We start from the raw sequence: 23414 nt of genomic DNA on the forward strand, positions 1-23414 counted from the left end.
TGCTGTATTGTAGTTGACACTAGGGATGGGAATTGGAGGGCAAGGTTGAGGGTGATAAACTAGGAGATTTGTACTCTCATTTAATTTTTTTAGTGATTATACAGATAATGAGTCATTTTACAGATAATGAGCACTGAGAATAAAGAGCCTTAATATCAGCATCCTTCCAATTTGAGTGTGTTTCTGTCATTTATATTCTTATAATTGTTATCATTAATGCTTGTCAACTATGTATTTTAAGTTAGAGTTGAGAGAAAATTTAGTACTGTAAAGATTGTTTCATTTTAAAATGGAGCAATATAAAATGTATCTGAGTTATAACTCTGGAGGTAAAGTTAAAGATATATTTGAGTAATTGGTTGAACAAAGAGGCTTTGGTCACATCTCATGGATTTTTGTCATGTATGTCTCCAAGCTGTACACCTAGACATTTGTAATTGTGATTGATAATTGGATAGGTAGTGAGAAGCCCAGCTGTTTCGTAGGTGACACGGTGGTGAAGAATCTGCCTGCTAGTGCAAGAGACACGAGAGATGTGGATTCAACCCCTGAGTCTGGAAGATCCCCTGGAGAAGGAAATGGCAGCCCACTCCAGTGTTCTTGCCTGGGAAATCCCATGGACAGAGGAGCCTGGCAGGCTACAGTCCATGGGATTGCAAAAGAATTGGACAGGACTTAGCAACTAAACAATAGCAATTGAACTTTATTGCTAGCTTTAACTGCTTCCAGCAATTCTGAGGGCAGTAATACCAAACAGCATGCCCACTTGCTTTTCTCAGCATTGTGGCTTAGTACATCTTTCATCAACTTCTGCCATTATATCATTTCCCCAAGCCCTAGAAATTTGCAGAAAATAATACCTGAGAGCTTGAGTATTAACTAGTACTTAAAACACTTAATTACAGGGAAGTACAGTGTCTCTAGAGAAGGCAATGGCACCCCACTCCAGTACTCTTGCCTGGAAAATCCTATGGACAGAGGAGCCTGGTAGGCTGCAGTCCATGGGGTCGCTAAGAGTCTGATACAACTGAGCGACTTCACTTTGACTTTTCACTTTCATGCATTGGAGAAGGAAATGGCAACCCACTCCAGTGTTCTTGCCTGGAGAATCCCAGGGATGGGAGAGCCTGGTGGGCTGCCGTCTATGGGGTTGCACAGAGTTGGACATGACTGAAATGACTTAGCAACAGTGTCTCTAAGCCAAAATTATGTGTTAATATTTAGTTTTAATGAAAAATGCTATTAGAGGAGTCTGTAGAGAATAAGATTGGTTGAGAGTCAGCAGAAGGCATTCCAGGCAGAAAGAACAATATAATCGTATGCTTGGACCATCAAGATACAAGAATGAGGTCAGTTTGGTTCCAGGTAGGCAAAGATGGACCAAGCAGTGAGATGGATGCTGAGCTTGAGAAAGTGGCACTTTACTCCTGTCTTACTTAACAACCATTCATTTAAGATAATATTGTTTTCTTTCAATAGCGTGTTCATTGAATGGTACGATTAGTCATTATTGGGAAAGGAGGGATTTTATTTTGCATGTTGCATTCTTATTTTAATATTTATTACAACAAAGTTCTAGTATATGTAGCCCTTATTTTTATTATGGTCATGGTATTTGACTATATAGTTATATTTTGGATCTGATGTTTTTAAAATAATTTGTTAAATATTCATTTTCTCAGTTTTTGTCTTACACAGTTGAAGCTACGTAAGCTATGCAACATGAATTTTTACCCTAATTAGCACTTAAATTTTTATTTTTAAGAATTACATGCTCTATACCTCTGTTGCTAGTATTGTTTTGTTTCTGTAATTCAAATTCTACAATTCATATATTTCTGTAGACTTTTGTAGCATTATATTTTGTATTTCTTTTTATTTCAAGGCAAATGTTTTTATTGCCTGAAGGTCAATAAAATTTTTATAATTTTTATAATTCTGTAAATAGATGTAGAGCTATATAAAACAATAAAAGATTATTTTTTTTAAGTCTTTTTGAGAGGGGGAAACAGAATAATACAGTGTTGGTGTTGTAGACTCAGTAAGGAAGATTTTGTACTTTGTTTTCAGAGATCAATTTCAGTACTTTTTACAGATGGTTTTATCAGCTGTTCAGTGGAATTACTGCCTTAAGTCTGATCAGACTTAGCCATAGCCTCATTGAGTTATTTGTACATAGCTGACAGGGTTTTGATGCTATTAAGACTTGTACTTTGTTTTCAGAGATCAATTTCAGTACTTTTTACAGATGGTTTTATCAGCTGTTCAGTGGAATTACTGCCTTAAGTCTGATCAGACTTAGCCATAGCCTCATTGAGTTATTTGTACATAGCTGACAGGGTTTTGATGCTATTAAGACTTATCCTTTTCTTTCACAGAACTATTGCACAGCCAAAACATTGTATATATCTGATTCAGACAAGAGAAAGCACTTCATGCTGTCTGTAAAGATGTTCTATGGCAACAGTGATGACATTGGTGTGTTCCTAAGCAAACGGATAAAAGTCATCTCCAAACCTTCCAAAAAGAAGCAGTCACTGAAAAATGCTGACCGTGTGTATACTAGTTTTCTTTTTTTCCCCTCAACTCCCAATATGAATTAATAATACTAATTCAACTATTTTTTAAATTTAAATTTTCTTTTCAGTAGCCAGTTCATTTTTTTAAAGTATTTTTTTGGTCTTACTTTATCTAAAAAAGTCATATTCAGTTATTGCTGCTGCTTATGGTCTTTTTTCTCTAATTAAAAATGGGCAACACCTGGTGTAGCAAAGTGGTTCTTAACCAGAATTGCTTCCTCACTGCTCCCCAGAGGCATTAGGAGAAATGGGAGTTTCCTTTTGCTGTCAGTGACTAGAGGGAGTGATGTTAGCATTGAGTGTCTAAATATCCTGCAGTGTGCAAGATGGTTCCTATTCCACAAGAATTGATTCACTCAGAATATCAGAACACCTCTTTGAGAAGCACTGTTATATCAAATGGACTTTGGAAGGCCATCATGAAAACCTAAAAAAAATTTAACATGGTTGTCTGGCAGACTGCTGTTTCTGCACATTTTTAGATTTTCGCCGGTAAATGCTGTTTGAATTAGACATTTCAACTGTTATACCCATTTTCCTTTTTTTCTTTTGACTTTTTATTATGAAAACTTTCAAACTTACATGAAAAGGGTAGTGTTGATATAAGGTGACCAACCACCAGACCTCAACAGATTTTACCAATTCTATTTTATCATTTCTGTCACCACCAACTCTTCTTCCTCCATCAGTTGCTAGAATTTTTTAATGTAAATCTTAGACATCCTGTCGTTTCAGTCATTTCTGTAGTGGTGATTCTTACAGAAAATTTTCCTTTTAAACATCATTATACCCAACAGAAGTTGATGATAGTTCATTAATGCCATCTACTGGCCAGTCCACGTGCAGACTGATCATACTGTCTCAACAGACCTTTTCACAGTTGTGGTTTTGTTGTTCTGTTGTCTTCAGTAGTTGGCTTGTTCAAACTTGAATCCAAACAGGGTTCATATATTTTAACCTGAAATAGTTTCTGTTCTTTCTACTAGCCTTTTTTTTCTTCCTCCGTTATTTATTTGTTGAAATTGGGTAATTTTTTCCTATGCAGTTTCCATATTCTGAATCTGACTGATACGTGTTTCCTCTGTCTCTCTTATCTCCTATAAACTGTTGATTAGACCTAAAGACCTTCATTTTAGAATTAGCTGGTTCTGCGTATGTTCATTTCTGTCAGATCAGAAGTCTTATTGTCTGCTTATCCCACTTCTTGTCACACTAAGACTGGTTATAGTAAGTTGAGTTGTTAGTCTAATCTAACAGTTACAAAATTCCTCAGAAAACTTTAACCAAATGATTTTAGTAGTCCATCATGGTTGCAAAATAGTGGCATTTCTGATTGTTTTATTCTTAACTTTTGTGTTTGTTAGCTGTTTGCTTAAAATGTAGTCTATGAAGAAAAGGCAGGATAAGTGCTTGTCTACTAATTTGCAGAATAATAGTTTCATTCTTTGAAGGCGAGGTTTTAGGATTTTGGTTAATTTGCTTGTTTTTACTTTGTTTTCTTTTTTTTTTAATGAATTTATGGGATGTTATATAGTGGGTGGTTTTTAGTCTGCTTCAGTCATTATCATTGTTACGGAAATTTCAAACATACTAAAGTAGAGTTGCATAATAACATGAAACCTCTTGTGTTTATCCTCTAACTTTTCATCAGTGATCATAACTTCAGGCCAGTCTTGATTCATCTTCATCTGTAACCCTACTCCACCCACACTTTTCTCTGCCTTCATTTTAGTTTGATGCAAATCCAAGACTGTTTCTATGAGCCTCTGAAAGATAGTGTCTCTTTGTATTCTAATATAATTATAATACCATGATCACACAAAAACAAACATAAAACAACTATAAAAAGAAATAATGTCTTAGTATCATTAAATACGTAGTCAGTGCTCAAATTGAAAATTGTCTAAAATGTGTGTGGGGGTTGGGGGGTGTTGGTTAGCCATTGGTTTGAATCAAAATTCAAATATGATTCACCAGATATTATATGTTGTGTTGACATGTCATTGAATTTTCTTTTTAAATTTGTAGATTTTTCTCTGCACCTTTCTCTCTCTCATATTTATTTATTCAAGAGGCTAAGTCAGTTGACTATGAGAGACTTTCACATACTGTATTTCAATAATTGTATTCCCTTGGTGTAGTTTAATGTATTTTCTGTAAATTGGTAGTGTCAAAGAGAAACAGAACTGGACATTAAAGGTGGTAAAAGCACATTTTATTCACTACATTTGCAATAGGGAAAAGAGCTTTCAGTATAGAGCTGAGCTCAATTACAAATACAACAAGGACAAGTGGGATTTATAGTCAAGGAGCAGCGTTGAACGTGTCAGTAGGTCGAAAGTTACTAAGAGGAGACATCAAGGGTGTGGGTATTGTTGACGAGAATTTTTATAAAGATAGGCCAAGTTGATCAGATGGATTTTCTGGGAGGCTCAGAGGATAAGAATCCATCTGCCAGTGCAGGAGACACAGGTTTGATTCCTGGGTCAGGAAGATCCCCTGGAGAGGAAATGGCAACCTACTCCAGTATTCTTGCCTGGGAAATACAATGGACAGAAGAGCCTGGAGGGCTATATAATCCATGGGGCCACGAAAGAGTTGCACACGACTTAGTGATTTAACAAGAACAAGATGATTAGATATAAAGGTGGAGGGAAAAAATTTGATCAGATATCAAGGATGGAAGGATGACTTAGCAGGATTCTTGGCAATAACTGGGCTAGCTAAGCTCTTATTGGGACCCAAGGAAGAGTCTCCATGGGTAAAGGGCTCAGAGGAACCTGTCTGAAGTTTGGTTAAGGAGAGAGTCCTTGTCAGTAGTTAATTTAGAAACTTGATCAGATTTCAGTTTGTTGTTCTTTTGTTGTTCTTTGTTGCTGTAGGGCAAGCCTGCTTTACAGTAATATATAGTGTTCTTGAAACAGTTCAGTTCAGTTGCTCAGTTGTGTCCGACTCTTTGCGACCCCATGGACTGCAGCATGCTGGGCCTCCCTGTCCATCACCAACTCCCAAAGTTTACTCAAGTTCATGTCCATGGAGTCAGTGATGCCATCCAACCACCTCATCCTCTGTCATCCCCTTCTCTTCCTGCCTTCAATCTTTCCCAGCATTAGGGTCTTTTCCAATGAGTCAGTTCTTCGCATCAGATGGCCAAAGTATTGGAGTTTCAATGTCAGCATCAGTCCTTCCAATGAATATTCAGAACTGATTTCCTTTAGGATTGACTGGTTGGATCTCCTTGCAGTCCAAGGGACTCTCAAGAGTCTTCTCCAACACCACAGTTCAAAAGCATCAATTCTTCAGCGCTCAGCTTTCTTCACAGTCCAACTTTCACATCTATACCTGACCACTGGAAGAACCATAGCCTTGACTAGACGGACCTTCATTGGCAAAGTAATGTCTCTGCTTTTGAATATGCTGTCTAGGTTGGTCATAACGTTCCTTCCAAGGAACAAGTGTCTTTTAATTTCATGGCTGCAGTCACCATCTGCAGTGATTTTACAGCCCAGAAAAATAAAGTCTGCTACTGTTTCCACTGTTTCTCCATCTGTTTGCCATGAAGTGATAGGACCGGATGCCATGATTGTAGTTTTTCTAGTTCGTTGTGACCCACACCGTCAAAGGCTTTGGCATAGTCAATAAAGCAGAAATAGATGTTTTTCTGGAACTCTCTTGCTTTTTCAATGATCCAGTGGATGTTGGCAATTTGATCTCTGATTCCTCTGCCTTTTCTAAAACCAGCTTGAACATTTGGAAGTTTACGGTTCATGTATTGCTGAAGCCTGGCTTGGAGAATTTTGAGCATTACTTTACTAGCGTGTGAGATGAGTGCAATTGTGTGGTAGTTTGAGCATTCTTTGGCATTGCCTTTCTTTGGGATTGGAATGAAAGCTGACCTCTTCCAGTCCTGTGGCCACTGCTGCGTTTTCCAAATTTGCTGGCACAGTGAGTGCAGCACTTTCACAGCATCATCTTTTAGGATTTGAAATAGCTCAACTGGATTCCATCTCCTCTACTAGTTTTGTTCGTAGTGATGCTTCCTAAGGCCCACTTGACTTCACATTTCAGGATGTCTGGCTCTAGATGAGTGATCACACCATCGTGATTATCTAGGTCGTGAAGATCTTTTTTATGTAGTTATTCTGTGTGTTCTTGCATCAGGAGGCATTTAATGCCATGTATTTAGGTTGTTTCCAATTCAGTTGTGCAGCACGGCCAGGTGGCTAAAGAATCTGCTTGACAGTGCAGGAGATGCAAGAGACTTGGTTTCGATTCCTGGATTAGGAAGATTCCCCTGAAAAAGGAAATGGCAACCCCACTCCAGTATTTTTGCCTGGAGAATCCCTTGGACAGAGAAGCCTGGCAGGCTATAGTCCATGGGGTCACAAAGAGTCAGATACGATTGAGCATGCACAGATGTCTTAAGCCAATTCAAATTATAGGATTTTATTTAAAGTCTTTATAATTTTGTATTTCTGTTGATTATTGAGTTTTTTGATGGCAGAGAATGTATTTCATTTATAGAGTATTTTTCCTGCTTACATAGATGTGGTTGGTTTTTCAAGAAATGTCATGCAATACTATACTTTAAGGTATTTAGAAGGAAGCAAAATCTCTAAAGTCAGAGTATCCAGAGGCAATTGCCATCATCTTTGGTAAACAACCTTCTAGACCCCTCTCTTTGAATATATTCCATGGGATTATATATGAGCACATGGAGACATACGTTATCACATAAAAATGTATATGTTTACCTAATGAAACCACAGTATAGTCTGCTTTGCATTCAGTGATATATCAGGGAGATATTTTCTCATGAGTGCATTTAAATACACATTATTCAATTAGGTCAATGATGTTATGTTTTATTTAATCAATTTCCTGTTATTTGACACCTATTACTTTAAAAGTAACTTCCTTTTAAAAAATTCAGCACTGTGTTAAATATATTATATAACACTCGTTTAAAAATTATTTTTATGGGCATATTATATATCTGTAGCTTAACATTATTATTAAAAGAGTTACCCTAACTTCTGGGGGAGTATTATCTGTATTTTCTTAGAGAGTTTGAAATAAGTGTTAGCTGAAGCCATTAATTATTATGGTAAAGAATAGTCATAACTTACCAGGTACTGGTCCCTTCTTGCTCTTTATTGTTACCCTGCCCGCACCCCTCAATCACGTAAATAGCTGTTTTTTCTTTGCAGTCTGCATTGCCTCAGGAACAAAGGTGGCTCTGTTTAATAGACTCCGATCCCAGACAGTTAGCACCAGATACTTGCATGTAGAAGGAGGTAATTTCCATGCCAGTTCTCAGCAGTGGGGAGCATTTTACATTCATCTCTGTGAGTATAAAAACATGCGTTTGGTTTTTTTTAGTGTGAAATTAAATTTTTCTAAGTAATAAAGACTTACAGATATATTTAGTTTTGTCATTTTTATAAGCAGATTAATAAATTTTAAAGATGATAATTTGATCTCTGTTTCCATCGCACTGCAGTGGATGATGATGAATCAGAAGGAGAAGAATTCACAGTCCGCGATGGATACATCCATTATGGACAAACAGTCAAACTTGTGTGTTCAGTTACTGGCATGGCACTCCCAAGATTGGTATGGCCTTAATGACCTCATGACTATTTATAATAAATTTTGACAGCTTTCCCCCTTTTTTGGGTTGTTTATCTGGACGATAGAGGGCACTCTAAAGTTACATTATGATTTATCTTCTTAGCTAATATAGGTTCATTATTCATTCTTTGTGGTGCTTGCTGTATCCTGCCACAGGCCCAAATTTTCAAAAGCATAGAAATTGTAAACTTCTTTAAAAATATAAGCATAGTTTTTGCTAGTTTACTCTCCTACAAAAAGATAGAGACAGTGTTTGGGCTTTTTGAAATAGTAAAAAACTGCTTTTCTTAGCAAAATGAACCAAAAGCCTCTTATACATTCTGCATCGTATTCCCCCTTGTTTTCTGAAACAACACAATTTAGTTGTATTAAAGATGGAAGTTTATGAGTAAGTTCAATTCAAGGTTAGCTTGGGGGAGGGGCTGAGCGAATGGAAGAATTTTAGTATTACTTTCCTGAATATGCTTTGTATCTCTTTGATGCAATATTTCATTGGCTGATATTTTCTGATATTATCTATAATTATCTAAGTTAATGCATCATCTTGTGGTTTTTGTTATGTTTTTCTGTGTTGTGGTTGTACAAGGTGATTTTATTTCCCACATCAACTTAAAGCCAAAATATGTGAAACACAGTAATATAAATTTACAAAACTTGAACCTAAGATTATAAAAGGGAGAAAGGTAGGGAAAGAAGGGTGCATAAATTAGGAAGACACAAACCAAAAAACAGACTGAATAAATTTTACTAAAGTTCTCTTCTTATTTATTCTGTGTCACTATATTCCAAGAGTAATGTTTATTTGCTTTGGCATTAAATGCTTGTACTTGGAGGCACAATTCAGAGGCTTATGTCTCTGACCAGCAACAACTTATATATAGGCCACTGAAAAGACTGACTCAAATGTAAAAATGGTCTTTTCACTTAGTTTCATATAAAGTACCAGTCTACCTTGCTTGAAAGTCATCGTTAATTGAATATTTTTACATTCAAAACTGTGTGGCTCTCATTATAAAACTGTTGCAATAAAAAAACATGATCCAGAGAATGCCTTAGGAAAAGTTGCAGTACCATCGTTAGCACTGTTAACAGTAAAGACTTCTTTCTAGAGATCATGTGACTGAGGCATTAGTTTCATAGCTAGGCATCAGAATCATAGCTAGGCTTTATATGGTCTACACTACTTCCTTTTCATCCACTTACATACAATTTTCAATGAAAACATGTTTTTCAGAGGAAGCATTCTATAGTTTTCATATGCTTTTAAGAAGGATAACACTGCCTTAATATCTAAAGTTTGTGTTTTATGTGTGTCCTAGAATATTAGTCTTATTAGAGATCCTTGCTTGATGAACACTGTCCCCCCAAGACCAATTTCAATGGGATGAAGGTCTTAGTGAGAAATCCTGGTTTGATTACTTTGGGAACAGGCACAATCTATGTAGCCAACTAATAAAAAACACCAGTTAGCACCTGAAAAGACTGACTCAAATGTAAAAATGGTCTTTTCACTTAGTTTCATGTAAAGTACCAGTCTACCTTGCTTGAAGGTCTCATGTTCTCATGTTCTCAAGTCTGTCAGATACCCCAGAAATTGGAGACATCTAACATCTTTTAGATAAACTAATGAGCATAAATTTAGCCTGGGTATTTACAAGGTATAGTGTTAAGAGTATGAATAAGGTGTTTTCTGTCATTAAGGGCTGCATCCCAGTTACCTAAGAAGTATAGTAAACACTGTACCAGTGACCTACAGAGCCAGCATAGAGGAGAGAGAGCTGGTTGGAGTAACTCCTGGTGTTAGAATTCATCACTTTCTCATTACACATAGCTTATTATAACATTCACACTACCTGGCTTCTCAGATTTCTTTCCTCTTCTTAATAATTAGAAATTATCACAGCAAGTTTTTGATACCAAACAGTAGGGGTCATCTTTGGTTTGTTTATTGGTGAGACCAGGTCACTCAGCAGTGTCTCTGTCCAGAGAGCTATTGTGAGAAATAAAATTGAACCAAACATGACCCATGTTCTCAATATGCTCATTATTATTAAGCAGTGGAGAAATAGTAGATTACAGGAATAAAGCTGTTAGAGGCAGATCTTGATTCTTATGTGGTGAAGTCATAAATGAGTGTGGTAGACTTACAGGAAGTTTGAGGCTTACCTCATTCAGAATTCACTATTTCTCTAAAATTCAAGCATTGTTAAACTTAAATACAGCTTTAAGGCTAGAGTGGAATGGAAACATTTTACTTAAGTTTATTAATTAGTCTCACAGAATATATTAGAAAATATAATTGCTAAAAGTGTACTGTCTCCGTTTAAACTTGAAAATTAATGGTGATATAAGTAAGAGTGACAAATATTCAGATAAACTGCAGAGCCATAAATATGTAAATGTGAAGAATGCTGACTTTAAAGATCAGGATTTTTAATAGTTGTGGCTTAGGTGAAAAAAAATGATCATGGAATATAAATTAGGTGTGTGAATCAAGTAATAAAAACCCAATAGAAACCCATAATATTTATAGCACTGTTCTGAGCACTTTTACAAATATCAATTCATTTAACCCTTCAAAATTCTGTCAGTTATTAAGAATGTCCATTGTGGAGCAAAGTATTATAGTTCTACATGTATATATGCATTCTACAAAAGCCCTGAACCTTCCACGGGCCAGTCACTGTCTAGATGCTGGAGACACATTGGTGAACAAGGTAGACTTCCTTTCCTCTTGGAGCTTATGTTTTGGTAGGACGGTAGACAAAAAAAGCTAAAGAGATGTCTGTATAATGTATTTAAAGGTTAATACAAGTGGCAAGACAAATTAAAACAGGATAAATGCGTAGGGAAATGGGAGAGCTAACAGTGGTCAGAGAAGTCTTTATGAAGTGGGGCTATTTGAACACAGACCACAATGAAGTTGGGAAACAGAAACTGGGTGTGGAGCGTTTCAGGCTGACAGAATGAGAGCAGAAAGAACTAAGGACAGAAATGTGTGAGGACTAGCAAGGAAGCCATGGTAGCTAGAGCTCAGGGAGGAGTGGAGAGGGCAGGTGCCAGGAGATGATGCTACAAAGAGGCCATGGGCAGCATCTGGTCAAATCCCCCTCTCTGTCTCGGGTAAAACTTTCTGTTACCTATGTACAGTAGGAGGCCACTGGAGGCTCTCACAGAGAATGGTGGCTGGTTTATGTCTGGAAGAATAATTCTGGCTGCTCTGTGAGTAAGAGCACAGGGAGATACAGCGGTGGAAGCAAAGAGAAAGATGACTTGGCTTATGTCATAATTCAGGCAAGAAGCTGATGATGATACCTTAAACCAAGATGGGACTGGTGAGGGGATGAAAGGTGGCTGATTTATTTGAAAGTAGACCAAACAGAATTTGTTGAGAGATGGCATGTAAGAGGAAGTAGGGAGTCAAAGATGACTCCACGGTTTAAGGATTGAGTGAACATGGTGTCATTTATTGAGCTTAGGAAGAAATAAAAAAATTATATTTTTGATTGAGATGGCTATTAATAGACATTTTAAGTGGAACTGTTGAATAGGTAGTTAAATATACAAGTTGAGTGCTTGAGAAAGGCTATGACTGGAGAAAAATTTAGGAATTGCCAGCCTCTAAAGCTTAGACGGTAAAGAATCTGCCTGCAGTGAAGGAGACTCAGGTTTGATCCCTGGGTCGGAAAGATCCTCTGGAGAAGGGAAGGGCAGTCTACTCCAGTATTCTTGCCTGGAGAATCCCATGGGCAGAGGAGCGTGGCGGGCCACAGTCCATGGGGTCGCAAAGAGTCGGACACGACTGAGCGACTAACACTGCCACTACTGACCTCTAAAGAGAATAGAAAGTCTGTAGAGTATAGGGAGAGGGAAAGAGATCTGGGGACTCAGCCCTGGAGCACTGAAGGCAGGTAGAGCAGGCGTATTTCTGAAGGAAGAGTGAGGGGGTCAGATGCTTCTGAGGACGCTAAGGTGAGGACAGAGAAGTGCTCATGGGATTCATCTGTCTTGACGTCCTTAAGGACCTCACCAAGAGCAATTTTGAAACACAAAGTTGGAGAGATTTCACGAGATGAGATGGTGAGGAAGAGGAGTTTTGGTATAAAGGGGAACAGAGAAATGGGGTGGTGAGAGGGAAGGACATGTAGTCATGGAAGGGGTTTCTTCTTTTTTTTAATGTCAGTGACTGGAGACTGTTTATTGACTTGCCGCACCACTTGGTATGCAGGATCTTAGCTCCCCAACCAGGGATAGAACCCATGCCTCCTGCTTTGGGAGCATGGAATCTTAACCACTAGACCACCAGGGAAGTCCCAAGGAAGGGGTTTCTTTATTTCTGATTTAAAGATGAGAAGTAGTTCCAACATGTTTGTATGCTGTTGAGAGTAATCTTCACAGTCCTCAAACACTTAGTGATTACCTTCCGTGTGATAAGTAACACTGAAGGTTTGAATAGTATTATCTTTCAGATATCCTGTGTGTTTTGTGGAATATTTGTAGTGTAAGGTCATACTATATAATGGAAAGAGTTCAAGCTGGGCAGGCAGCCAGCCTTGGAATCATACTTTGGTTCTTCAGCTACTGACTGGGTGAATTTGAAGAGCTTAACCTGACCTCTGAGCCTGTTTCCTAACCTGCAGAATGATGCCTATTTTATGTTAAAACAAAGCAACAGCATGTAAGTGTGATAATGGACTTAGGTACTAAGTAGCATACCCATAGTGACCTTTAGAGATAATTTTCCCTTTGATGTTAGAATATTTGTCATTGTGTGTTATTGGAGAGGCCATCTGAACTTGCTACTCAAAATACAGTTCATAGACCAGCAGGATGAACATCAGCTGGAAATTAGCCAGAAGTGCAAAATATCAGGCCCTCTCTATGATTTGCAGGCTCAGAACAGATGTATGTTTAACAGGAACCCCATATGATTTGTACGGATGTCAAAGTTTGAAAAGCACAGATTTAGAAAGCAAGTGCCTGCCTGCCCTATTGTTTTTAGGAGTTGGTGGGAGAAGGCAACATCTCCGCATTCTTAACATGCTTGCAATTTAAAAGTATTTTTATGCCTAACTTTATTGTTTGTAAATGCTGTTGTGTATGAAGATACGTGACAGGTATCTGTGATATATTATTTCATGGCAGATTCTTGCCATGGACTCTGTTAACAGTGTAGGAAAGGAAGACTCTCCATTTGTGGTGACCTTTCCTTTTGTAATTGTTGAAATGCAGATAATTAGGAAGGTTGATAAGCAGACCGCGTTACTGGATGCCGATGATCCTGTGTCACAGCTCCACAAATGTGCATTTTACCTGAAGGATACAGAAAGAATGTACTTGTGCCTTTCTCAAGAAAGAATAATCCAGTTTCAGGTATGTTTATAAATTGCTGGTAAAATCTAAAATGTGCAAACTGTTAGGTTAGCAGGATTCAGAAACATGAAACTTTCATTTTAAAAATGTTAATAGTATACAAATACATGAATCTGTGTTCAGGTATTTATCCCGATTTCAAGGGTCCTTAGCCCACATGTTCTTCAGACATGGTAGTCGTTCTGCCTCATAGAACTCAAAACTATGAGAATGTTCTAAGAGAAGCCGTTTACATCTAATTCTGAGGGATGAAAAGTTCTTCAGATTATCCAAAAGTAGATGTTGGGTGTTGAGAGAGTCTCCTGAAATGTGTGCGGACAACACTGTATATAGTGGTGCACATTTTGGAGGAGGGTTCATAATTCTCATCAGATTTATATTGGGGTCTTCTAAGGTAGTAATGATGACATGTTAGAAGCTAATTAGTCAAAATCTAATTTTTAACTATATTGACTCACAAGACCTTTATGAGGACATTTATGACATGAACAAATGATTTAATAGAATAGTTACACTTCCACATGAGACTCATTTGTGGACATCTGGAGACTTTTTCCAGCGAGATGGCCACACACAGCTGGTCTCCTCAGCCCAGCACTGATGGTCTGGCCTAGGTGTTTCGAGGTAGGATAGGGGATTGCCGTTCAGATCTTGGTTCCTTCCTGCTGAAAGTACAGAAGTTTCTATAGTTCTGTAGGTAGGAGGGAACTTCCATTCTCTCTCTCTTTTGTTGTTGTCATTTAGTCACTCAGCCGTTTTCTACTCTTTGTGACCCCCTGGGGCATAGCCTGCCAGGCTCTTCTGTCCATGACATTTCCCAGGCAAGAATACTGGAGTGGGTTGCCATTTCCTTCTCCAGGGGATCTTCCAAGCCCAGGGATTCAACCACGTCTCCTGCATTGGCAGGTGGATTCTACACCATTGAGCCACCAGGGAAGCCCCCCTCTCTCTTAGGGATCTCTGAAGCATTTTAAGTAGCTAATTATATCACATATACTGATCTTTTATTAAAATAATTATACAGGTACTGCTGTAATTTTACTTAAATGGTTATTCTGAAAGGTATTATTAATTTTTAGTATGTCACAAAATAGTTTATATTAAAAGAAAACTAGCCTTACGTGAGGTTTCCATAGTAATATTCTATTTTTAACTAGGAGTTGGAAAAGTATGGTGCCTGGGAAGTTTGTAAATTTGTACTAAATTCTCTTCATGAGTGTTACTTTGTTAAAATTGTCTTATAATACCACAGTGTATATCATTTATAACCGTTCTTTTTTTTCTAAGGCCACTCCATGCCCAAAAGAACCAAATAAAGAGATGATAAATGATGGAGCTTCCTGGACAATCATTAGTACGGATAAGGCAGAGTATACATTTTATGAGGGAATGGGCCCTGTCCTTGCCCCAGTCACACCTGTGCCTGTCGTAGAAAGTCTTCAGGTGAGACCTCTTACAAGTTGACTTCAGCTTTTTGCAACTGTTCAGCTATGACGTGGCGTAATTTTACTTCACAATAAATTTGATTTTTCTTCAAATCCTGTGATTTGGAGGGTTTTTTACACAGTGAGGAAGAAGAAAATCAGAGGAACACACATAATTTTAGCTAGAAAATTTAAATGTAAATCAGCTTGTATATCAAGAGTTTTAGTTTACTTAGTCTTTATATCATGTTATTTAAAGGAAGTATTTTAATTATCTTTTTATTTTGCACATGATAGTTGAATGAAAAACTCATCTGTATACTTTAATGAAAAATGAAAGGTTTCCTCAATGTTGTTTTGATTTTCTGTGAATTGCAGTTGAATGGCGGTGGGGACGTAGCAATGCTTGAACTTACAGGACAGAATTTCACTCCAAATTTACGAGTGTGGTTTGGGGATGTAGAAGCTGAAACTATGTACAGGTACTTAATACAATTTTTTACATCATCAAGAGTTTTTGATGGGGGTGGGTATGTGAGACTCTTTCCCAAGAGTCCTGTATTAAGAGGTTAATTGTCCTGTATTAAGCAACCTTGTTTTTAAGTTTCAGTTATAAAATTTGCCATGCTTTTAAGTGATTTCTGTTTCCTCCTCAGATGTGGAGAGAGTATGCTCTGTGTTGTCCCAGACATTTCTGCATTCCGAGAAGGCTGGAGATGGGTCCGGCAGCCAGTCCAGGTTCCAGTAACTTTGGTCCGTAATGATGGAATCATTTATTCCACCAGCCTTACCTTTACCTATACCCCAGAACCAGGGCCACGGCCACATTGCAGTGCAGCGGGAGCAATCCTTCGAGCCAACTCAAGCCAAGTGCCCCCTAATGAATCAAACACAAACAGCGAGGGAAGTTACACAAACGTCAGCACAAATTCAACCAATGTCACATCATCTACAGCAACAGTTGTGTCCTAACTACCGTCTTTTTGCTAGGACTTACACTGACTTGAGTGCGGCAAAATGTTGACAGAAAAAAATGAACAATCTTTTGTGGTTTCTTGGGAAAGCTTTTCATACCAGGTTATACTATTCAAAAACCCCATTACCTGCAAGTGCTGATTTGAAGTGCAGAAGCCACAGTAAAACAAAACAAACAAACAACAAAAAAAAACTTGTGCAAACTTCTGGAAATCAGTTTTTTTCAGCTGTTATTTTTGTTTGGTTGGTTTTTGTTTGATTTTGTTTAAATGGGCGAGAAATAGAGATGTGGCTGGAGTAAAAGTTAATCAAAGTGAAGTCGCTTAGTCGTGTCCGACTCTTTGCGACCCCATGGACTGTAGCCTACCAGGCTCCTCTGTCCATGGGATTTTCCAGGCAATAGAACTGGAGTGGATTGCCATTTCCTTCTCCAGGGGATCTTCCCGACCCAGGGATCAAACCCGGGTCTCCTGCATTGTAGACAGACGCTTTACCGTCTGAGCCACCAGGGAAGTCCTCAAAAAAAAAGTTAATCAAACTAGAAGACAAAAATCTAACATAGTTTTTATGGACCAAGGAACTTGTATAAGCTTTAGTAAAAGGTACATTTTCACCATACCTTTTTTATATCACATATATAATACACCTTTGTTACCAAATAGGTTGTTCTCCTCCCCACCCACTTTGAGCTTTTGCTCTTAAGTACATTCAGGTTCCAAGCCTGACCATGGTTGTTTAATCTAATTACCATATTCTTCCAGGTCTTTCTGGTCCAAGGCTGGAACTGTTCTTTTATTATTTTTCTAAAAGCTGAAGTCTTATGACTTTTCTTGAATGGAAGGTGTTTTGATTTCAGCAAGTCAAATCTTGTAAAGGCCTGCATTCATATTTCTTTTAAGATATGAAGTCTGTGCAAAAGCTTTAAAAAAAAAATGCCTCTGCCTTGCCTGCAATACATTCAATGTACTTAGTCTCTATTCTCAAATACCGTTGATAGTTATTTCTGTGTTGCTTTTTTTTTTTAATGTATTTATAGTGGTAATCTAAGAGGTTCTAACATTTACCTGAAATTAAATGTGGCCATTTAGTCATTAATGAGTTAATGGCATGGAACATGTTGGTTTTTACAGTGTTCCCTCCCTTTTTCCTGTGCAGAAATGTATCTACTCAGTCAACATTTGTTCAGGTTTCCTCCCCCTCCTTATCTTGTACATAACTTGTATTATGTGTAAGTTAAACATTTTATTTTGAACTTGGAATATTCCCAGTGATTTCGTTCAGCAGGGTGTTTTTCTGCCTTGTTGGCATATGATAACAAAAAAGTATCATGCTAAGTATTTGCTACCAGTTGGTAGATGGTGCCCTTATTGTATAATGAGGAAAAATCTCAGCAAAAGCAAGGTTTTATTTACTTTTTCTTTGGTGGGAGGGTAGCCTAGGTCAAAACATCACTGTAACCTTGAAACAGGATGCTTTTACTAGATGACCAACTAAAATAGCTGGAAGACAATACTTTAGAAATGGATAGTTGTAAGATTATAAAAATGCAAATGTAATTTATCTTCCCATTTCTCTCCCTTTTTTTGTCTTCTCTTCCCCAACACTGAGTGTCTTCACAAATGTCACCTACTCAGAAAGCATTTCTTCTCCATTTAAGGTTTGATTGCATTCCGGGTCGTGTGCTGCCTATCTGTGCTGGACTCACCTCTCTTACATTGGTTTTGTTCCTACACTCTGGTTATATCTTTGTTTGGTTTCTTAGAAATTGCGGCAGACTCATTGGGCTACATTTAGTACAGGATCTCTGTGTGTAATGTTACAGGACATGGTCTAGTAATACAATCATCTTTCTTCGAGTAAAAACTACCTCTAGATTGTGGTAAGCTTTTACTGTCCCATAAAACAGAAGCCACAAGTACCTTAAGGATGCAAAACTGTAACTTCCTGCATATCTTTCCGTACAGAAATCGTCTTTTTGGTGTCCTGGGCTATTTTGAAAAGTTTCCACCCGTCGGCTTTTTAAAACATCATCATTAGTAGCTTCCCCCCATTCCCACCCCACAGCTTTGATAAATCTTCATTACTCATTCTTTTGCTCAGACTATGCCATTGTAAATATAGTTCCTAACATCTTGAAATCGCTTTTTCCTCAGTTTTCAAGGGCAAAGTCATTTGTAAAACACGTAGTTAAAGTTATTGTGGTCTTTTCTTTACTGCAAGCCTTTTTAATTACTACAGGCTGCATTATGCTATATATAGCCTTTCTCTCTTTAAGTCTGCTCCCGTCACTAGCTTCTCTTGTAAGCTAATCCTGCCTCATACTTTAAATCTGTTTCAGTGACCAAGGGCAGAATTCTTTGTGGCCTTATCTTTCTTTGTTTTAACTGTTTACTGGCTTTTTCTTGCAAACTTGCTTATTTCTGAGTAGTATTTATTCTGCTCTCTGTTGAGTCTGGAAGTAGCCTTCACACAGTGCTTTTTGTTCAGAGCGCAGAAATGTTTTCAGTGCTGCTGAAATGGGCCACAGGTTTCCTCCACTTCCCAAGTTTGTTATTTAGTTACCAATTTATATTAAATTAACTGATAACAAATAAGATGCTTTTGAAGCACAAACTATTCCTACCCAGCATTGCAACTCAAAATATTTTTTTTCAAGTTTATAACTTTATTAAAATGAACTTTTGCTTTTTTACTGTTTATGTCTAATTTTGGCTCTGTTTATTTTAATAAGATAATTGAAATATTGGACTGTAAACCCTTTTCATTGTTGGTTCTTTTTTTAAGAGTATATTTAAGAGTATACTCCTACAGGCCCCCACCCCCACCCCCTGCCACTGCTTTATGCCATTCTACATACCACAAACTGAAATGATTTGTCTATTATGGCTCATTGTTTATCAGTAGTTCTTTTGTCAGCTGCTTAAAAAAATTTTTGTGAATTTTTTTCAGTGTATAATTTACAGGAGCCTCGTCCTCCAGTTATAGTATTGTAGAACGTGGCCCTTCCTCCAATTGTGGCATTATTAGAGATGCTGATCAGTTTCCCTCATAAAGGCTCTCGGAATGGTAACCACTTCAGTTAAAGTATAGTATGTTCAAGTTGTTTTTTTTTTAAAGTCATGTATTAGAAGTATATCCTATGCTTTTATGATTCTATGCAGTTTCTGAAAATATGCGTAGAAGCTGTCTCTTATCTAATATATTGTTTTAATTGATTACCTAGATTGAGAAGGCAAACAAAAAGCTATAAATATAAAATGCCCTTTTTATTTTGAATGGTTTCAGAGTTGAACACTAGTATAATCTGCTGCTGACTTTTCTTAAACCACGACAAGTAAAGATATCCATATGTGCGTATTAACTGGTAAAATATTTGTCACTCTTACTGCACAGACTTATTTGCAATCTTAACTGGTTATTATTATTTTTTTTAATGAAACTAGTACTGTCTGTGCCCTACAGGAAATTGTCAACAGTTTTTAAGAACTAAACTATTCATGTTTAATCAGATAATCCATGTAGGGGGTAGGGGTGGGGGGGTTCTTTTTTGAATCAAAATGTTATTCAATTATTAACTAAGTTACTTACTTTTGATTTCAAAAGCAGCTGTGTTTCTGATGAATACTGAACAAATGTGTGTAATTTTCTGTGCCAGACTTTTGACTTTGTTTTCAAGCACTGTAACGTGGGATGGATGGTTAGAAACAATAATATATTAGGGTTTCTATTTAACCCTTTCAGGACTGAACTGTATTTCCTTTTATTAATTTTTCCCTGTGTTGTGATAAATGTTTGCCAGCATTCAGTACTGTGTTGGTCCAGATGTAGGTTTATATGCTCATTTTTAGCTTATTTCTTTACCTTGCAGCATGCTCTATGCATTCAGTCCTTAAGGGGTTTATTTTACAAACTGTGCGCCTGTAAGGTTTATTAGCAATAAGATAGAAGATTGAGCAAGTTTATACCATAATTTTGTAGAAAAAAGAATCTGCTCAGTTCCATATTTCATCCATGAGAAACCTGCAATACGGGCAGTTTCAAGAAATAAATAAAAAGGAAATGTAAACCATTGTAAAAGTGTTCTGTTGGACGTGCCTGATACCTGCGTTATCATCATTGATTTCAGAATACTTAAAGTTTGTTAGTTTTACCTTGCTGTCTAAGCTTCATCACATCAAAGTAATAACTATACTGATTTTATTTTTCTTTTTTGCATTTTTAACTAGATAGTGCTTTAAAAAGAAAGGGTTTTTTTTGAGAGGGTTTTTTTTAATCCTTGTAAATGGGGAAATGGACTTCGGACAACTTGAGTTGTCTCCTAATTCAGGAACATTTTGAACTAATCTCAACATGATTGGAAAGCATTATTTAATGACAGCTTGCTTTTCCAGTATGAGGTTATCATTTGGGCCTGGTGTATGAAAGAACATAGAATGGTTTGTGCTTTTTGTTGGGGGCTCTTGAGTGTGCTTTCAGAGAAAGCATACTTTGTTTAATGGTGGTTTAGTTGCTAAGTCGTGGCCAACTCTTACGACCCCATGGCCTGTAGTCTTCTCTGTCATGGGATTTTCTGGGCAAGAATACTGGAGTGGGTTGCCATTTCCTTCCTCAGGGGATCTTCCCAACCTAGGAATCAAACTTGTGTCTCCTGCATTGTAAGCAGATTCTTTACCGACTGAGCTATGAGGGAAGCCCACTTTGTTCAATAGGGAAACAGTAAAGGAGGAGGTAGTTACGGATTTTTTAAATCATAGCAAGTTCATTTATCTGACATCCCCTAAAAGAAAAAAATGTAAGCCAGGTTATCACGATTTTGCTAAAGACATCTGAAAATAGTGATTGTTAAATAAATAATTTAGTTGGGGTTTGAATGGTGAGACTTTCAATGGCTAGGATTGGTAATAGCTTCCTTTAAAAAATAATTTATTATTTTTTTAACAGTAGGTCTTGTTGGTTATCTATTTTAAATATAGCAGTGTGTACTTGTCAGTTCCAGACTCTCATCTCTGGATTAAGTAATAGCTCCTTTAGAATTTAGATGGGAATAATACAATAATATATAAAGAGTATGTGATCACTTTCTAAGCAACCTAATGAAAGATAAGTGTATATGTATATGTTTTTTGTCCTTGGATCCCTAAGTGGTTGCCAGTTTAAAAGATGGAGAGGGCAAGCTACATCAGATGCTAGTGGTGAAGGATCCCAGTAGTAAGTACTCTTCCCAAAGAAAAATCTTTTTCCCTAGTTTAGTGCTAGACAAGTGAGGCAACGATTAAGTTGATGTATATAAGGTACAAATGAAGGGATTAATTTTGACTTAGTCAGACCCTAAAGTTTTAGGCTCGGAGATAGAACACACAGCCCTGGCGAGAACCTGCAAGACTGGACAGTTACTTGCAGTTCATGTGTTAAGGATAAAGTCGTCTGTGTGCCTGGTGTGCAGGTGTTCAGCAAATACTTTAAGTTGTTATGCACACATATGTAAGAAGTCGTGACACATCTTGGTTTAAATAAAAGACAGGTGAATATTATCCAGAAAAGGAACAAGGTTTCAACTCTTAACAAGAAACATTCATGCTGAACTCGGGTTTTTTTTTTTTTTTTAATGGAATTTATAAAATGTTTTGCTTTGGGGAAAGTAGCACTTTAAAATGTGAAATTCTATGACACGTTTTTTAAAAGATAAGTATGAAGTTCAGGTGTGTATTAAGTTCTTTCTGGCATGATCAACTGTAGTCCCTGCTTCTCACCTCCTTGTATTCCACGACCCTGCTCATTGAGTGCAGTCAGCACGCAGGTCATTCATTTCTGGCATCTTTGCCTGGTGGATCATTTCTGCTGATGCTGAAATCCCAAACTGTTGATCCAGAAAACCATCCGGCCACCGTCTTCTTCATATAAGAAAGTAGACTGTGATGAGGTCATTCCCAGTGGCCTGTTAAGCCAATTTTGACAGCTGTCCTTTTTTCCTGAAACTAAGCTTTCTCCCTGCAAGGATGTTCTCTTTGTCCTCACTCACCACACAACACAAAGTCAGTGATTGTGATTTTCTCCTGTTCCTTAAACCTTCACAGCTAAATTCTTAATTCAGATACTTTGATATAATAATGAAAAGCTTTGGAAAATAATTGTGACTCAGAAACAGTCATTGTGACTTTAATCATTGATTATCTTAGAGAGTAGCTCTAAGGGTTGTCAGCTGGTAAGATTCCAAAGGTGCAAACGTGATCTTTGGGAAGAAGATCAGGTGAAGGATAATGGAATATGCACGTATTTGCTTAGAAGCATGAATATCCATCCCTATTATTTCTGAGTAGTGCTAGAAGTTGGAATTAAAGTTAAGACACAGCTAGGACTGTTAAAACAGCCAGTAGTGTTCTAGGCACTGAGCTTATTCAGGGCATGGCTGTTTTCCTAAAAATTTTCACGAAGGACTTGTCTGTCTGCTTAGGCTGCCATAAGAAAATACTGCATGGCTTAAAACAACAGAAACTTATTTTCTCACATTTCTAAAGGCCAAAAATCCGAGATCAAGGTGCCAACATGGTTAGGCTCTTGTGAGGACACTTAACTGGTTTGCAGGTGGGGCCACCTTTTGCTGTATGCTTTCACAGCATAGAGACATCTGTATCTTCTTAAGACCATAGTCCCTTTTTGTTTAGGACCCAATCCTTAATTAACTCCTAAAGGCCTATCTCTGGATACAGTCAGATTGAAAGTTAGGCTTCAACATGAAATTTAGGGGAAAACAATTTAGTTCATAGCAGGGCCCTTCCTAAAAGCTTTCTAGATTACAGTTTCAATGATTTATTGGATACGAATCTGTAGAATAGTATTCAGGTTTCTTGCGTTTTTGAGTCCTGGATGGGGTTTTCAGTAGTCAGCTAAGATGATGAACGGGCTTGGGCTGAGGGACAAGGGGAGAGGCAAGATCGAGAGAGAAGTCACCTTTACACCTGTGAACTGTTTAGTGGCTGTGATTTAATCCTCACCACGACGCTGAGCTAACATGCTTGTATCAGAGATGACACAGGCTCAAGACTTGCCCAGAGTCGCACACTAGATTTAGCAGAGCTGGGCTTCCGAAGTGGACCCAGGTGCCCCAAAGTCATGCTTGAGGGGCACACTAGATGTCTCAGTCACAAAGGGGCAGGGGCTCAGGTTACTAGGGGCTGGTACTGTTACAGGCTCTGTCTCCCTAAGGAGCTTCATAGGGGATAGCCATTCTATGTCAATCCTCACTTCACAGTTGAGAATAATGTAGCCCCAGAGAAGGTGAAAAAGCCAAATGTGACTATGGATTGAAAATACTTTATTCACTTGAACGTGCTATCCAATTTCAAGGTGTTTGCTTGTTTTCACTATTAATGTAGTGTCCTGGCCTCTTGGTTAATGTTCTTGCTCCCTCTGGCCAAGCCTTACACGTAAA

General features: G+C 37.7%; 1 protein-coding gene across 1 annotated transcript in view; it reads left to right on the forward strand.

The window, feature by feature from the left end:
* RBPJ (recombination signal binding protein for immunoglobulin kappa J region) overlaps nucleotides 1–20002 on the forward strand; it is a 112989-nt gene extending 92987 nt beyond the window's left edge. The window contains exons 5-11 of the mRNA XM_068975724.1: nucleotides 2379–2553; nucleotides 7790–7927; nucleotides 8083–8195; nucleotides 13446–13586; nucleotides 14874–15029; nucleotides 15389–15492; nucleotides 15667–20002. Of these exons, the coding sequence (XP_068831825.1) occupies nucleotides 2379–2553; nucleotides 7790–7927; nucleotides 8083–8195; nucleotides 13446–13586; nucleotides 14874–15029; nucleotides 15389–15492; nucleotides 15667–15982 (1143 nt within the window). The 3' untranslated portion in view covers nucleotides 15983–20002. The remainder of the gene's footprint in view (nucleotides 1–2378; nucleotides 2554–7789; nucleotides 7928–8082; nucleotides 8196–13445; nucleotides 13587–14873; nucleotides 15030–15388; nucleotides 15493–15666) is intronic.
* The last annotated feature ends 3412 nt before the right edge of the window (nucleotides 20003–23414 follow it).

The sequence above is a fragment of the Capricornis sumatraensis genome, chromosome 7 (assembly GCF_032405125.1).
Source record: "Capricornis sumatraensis isolate serow.1 chromosome 7, serow.2, whole genome shotgun sequence".
NCBI lineage: Eukaryota > Metazoa > Chordata > Mammalia > Artiodactyla > Bovidae > Capricornis > Capricornis sumatraensis.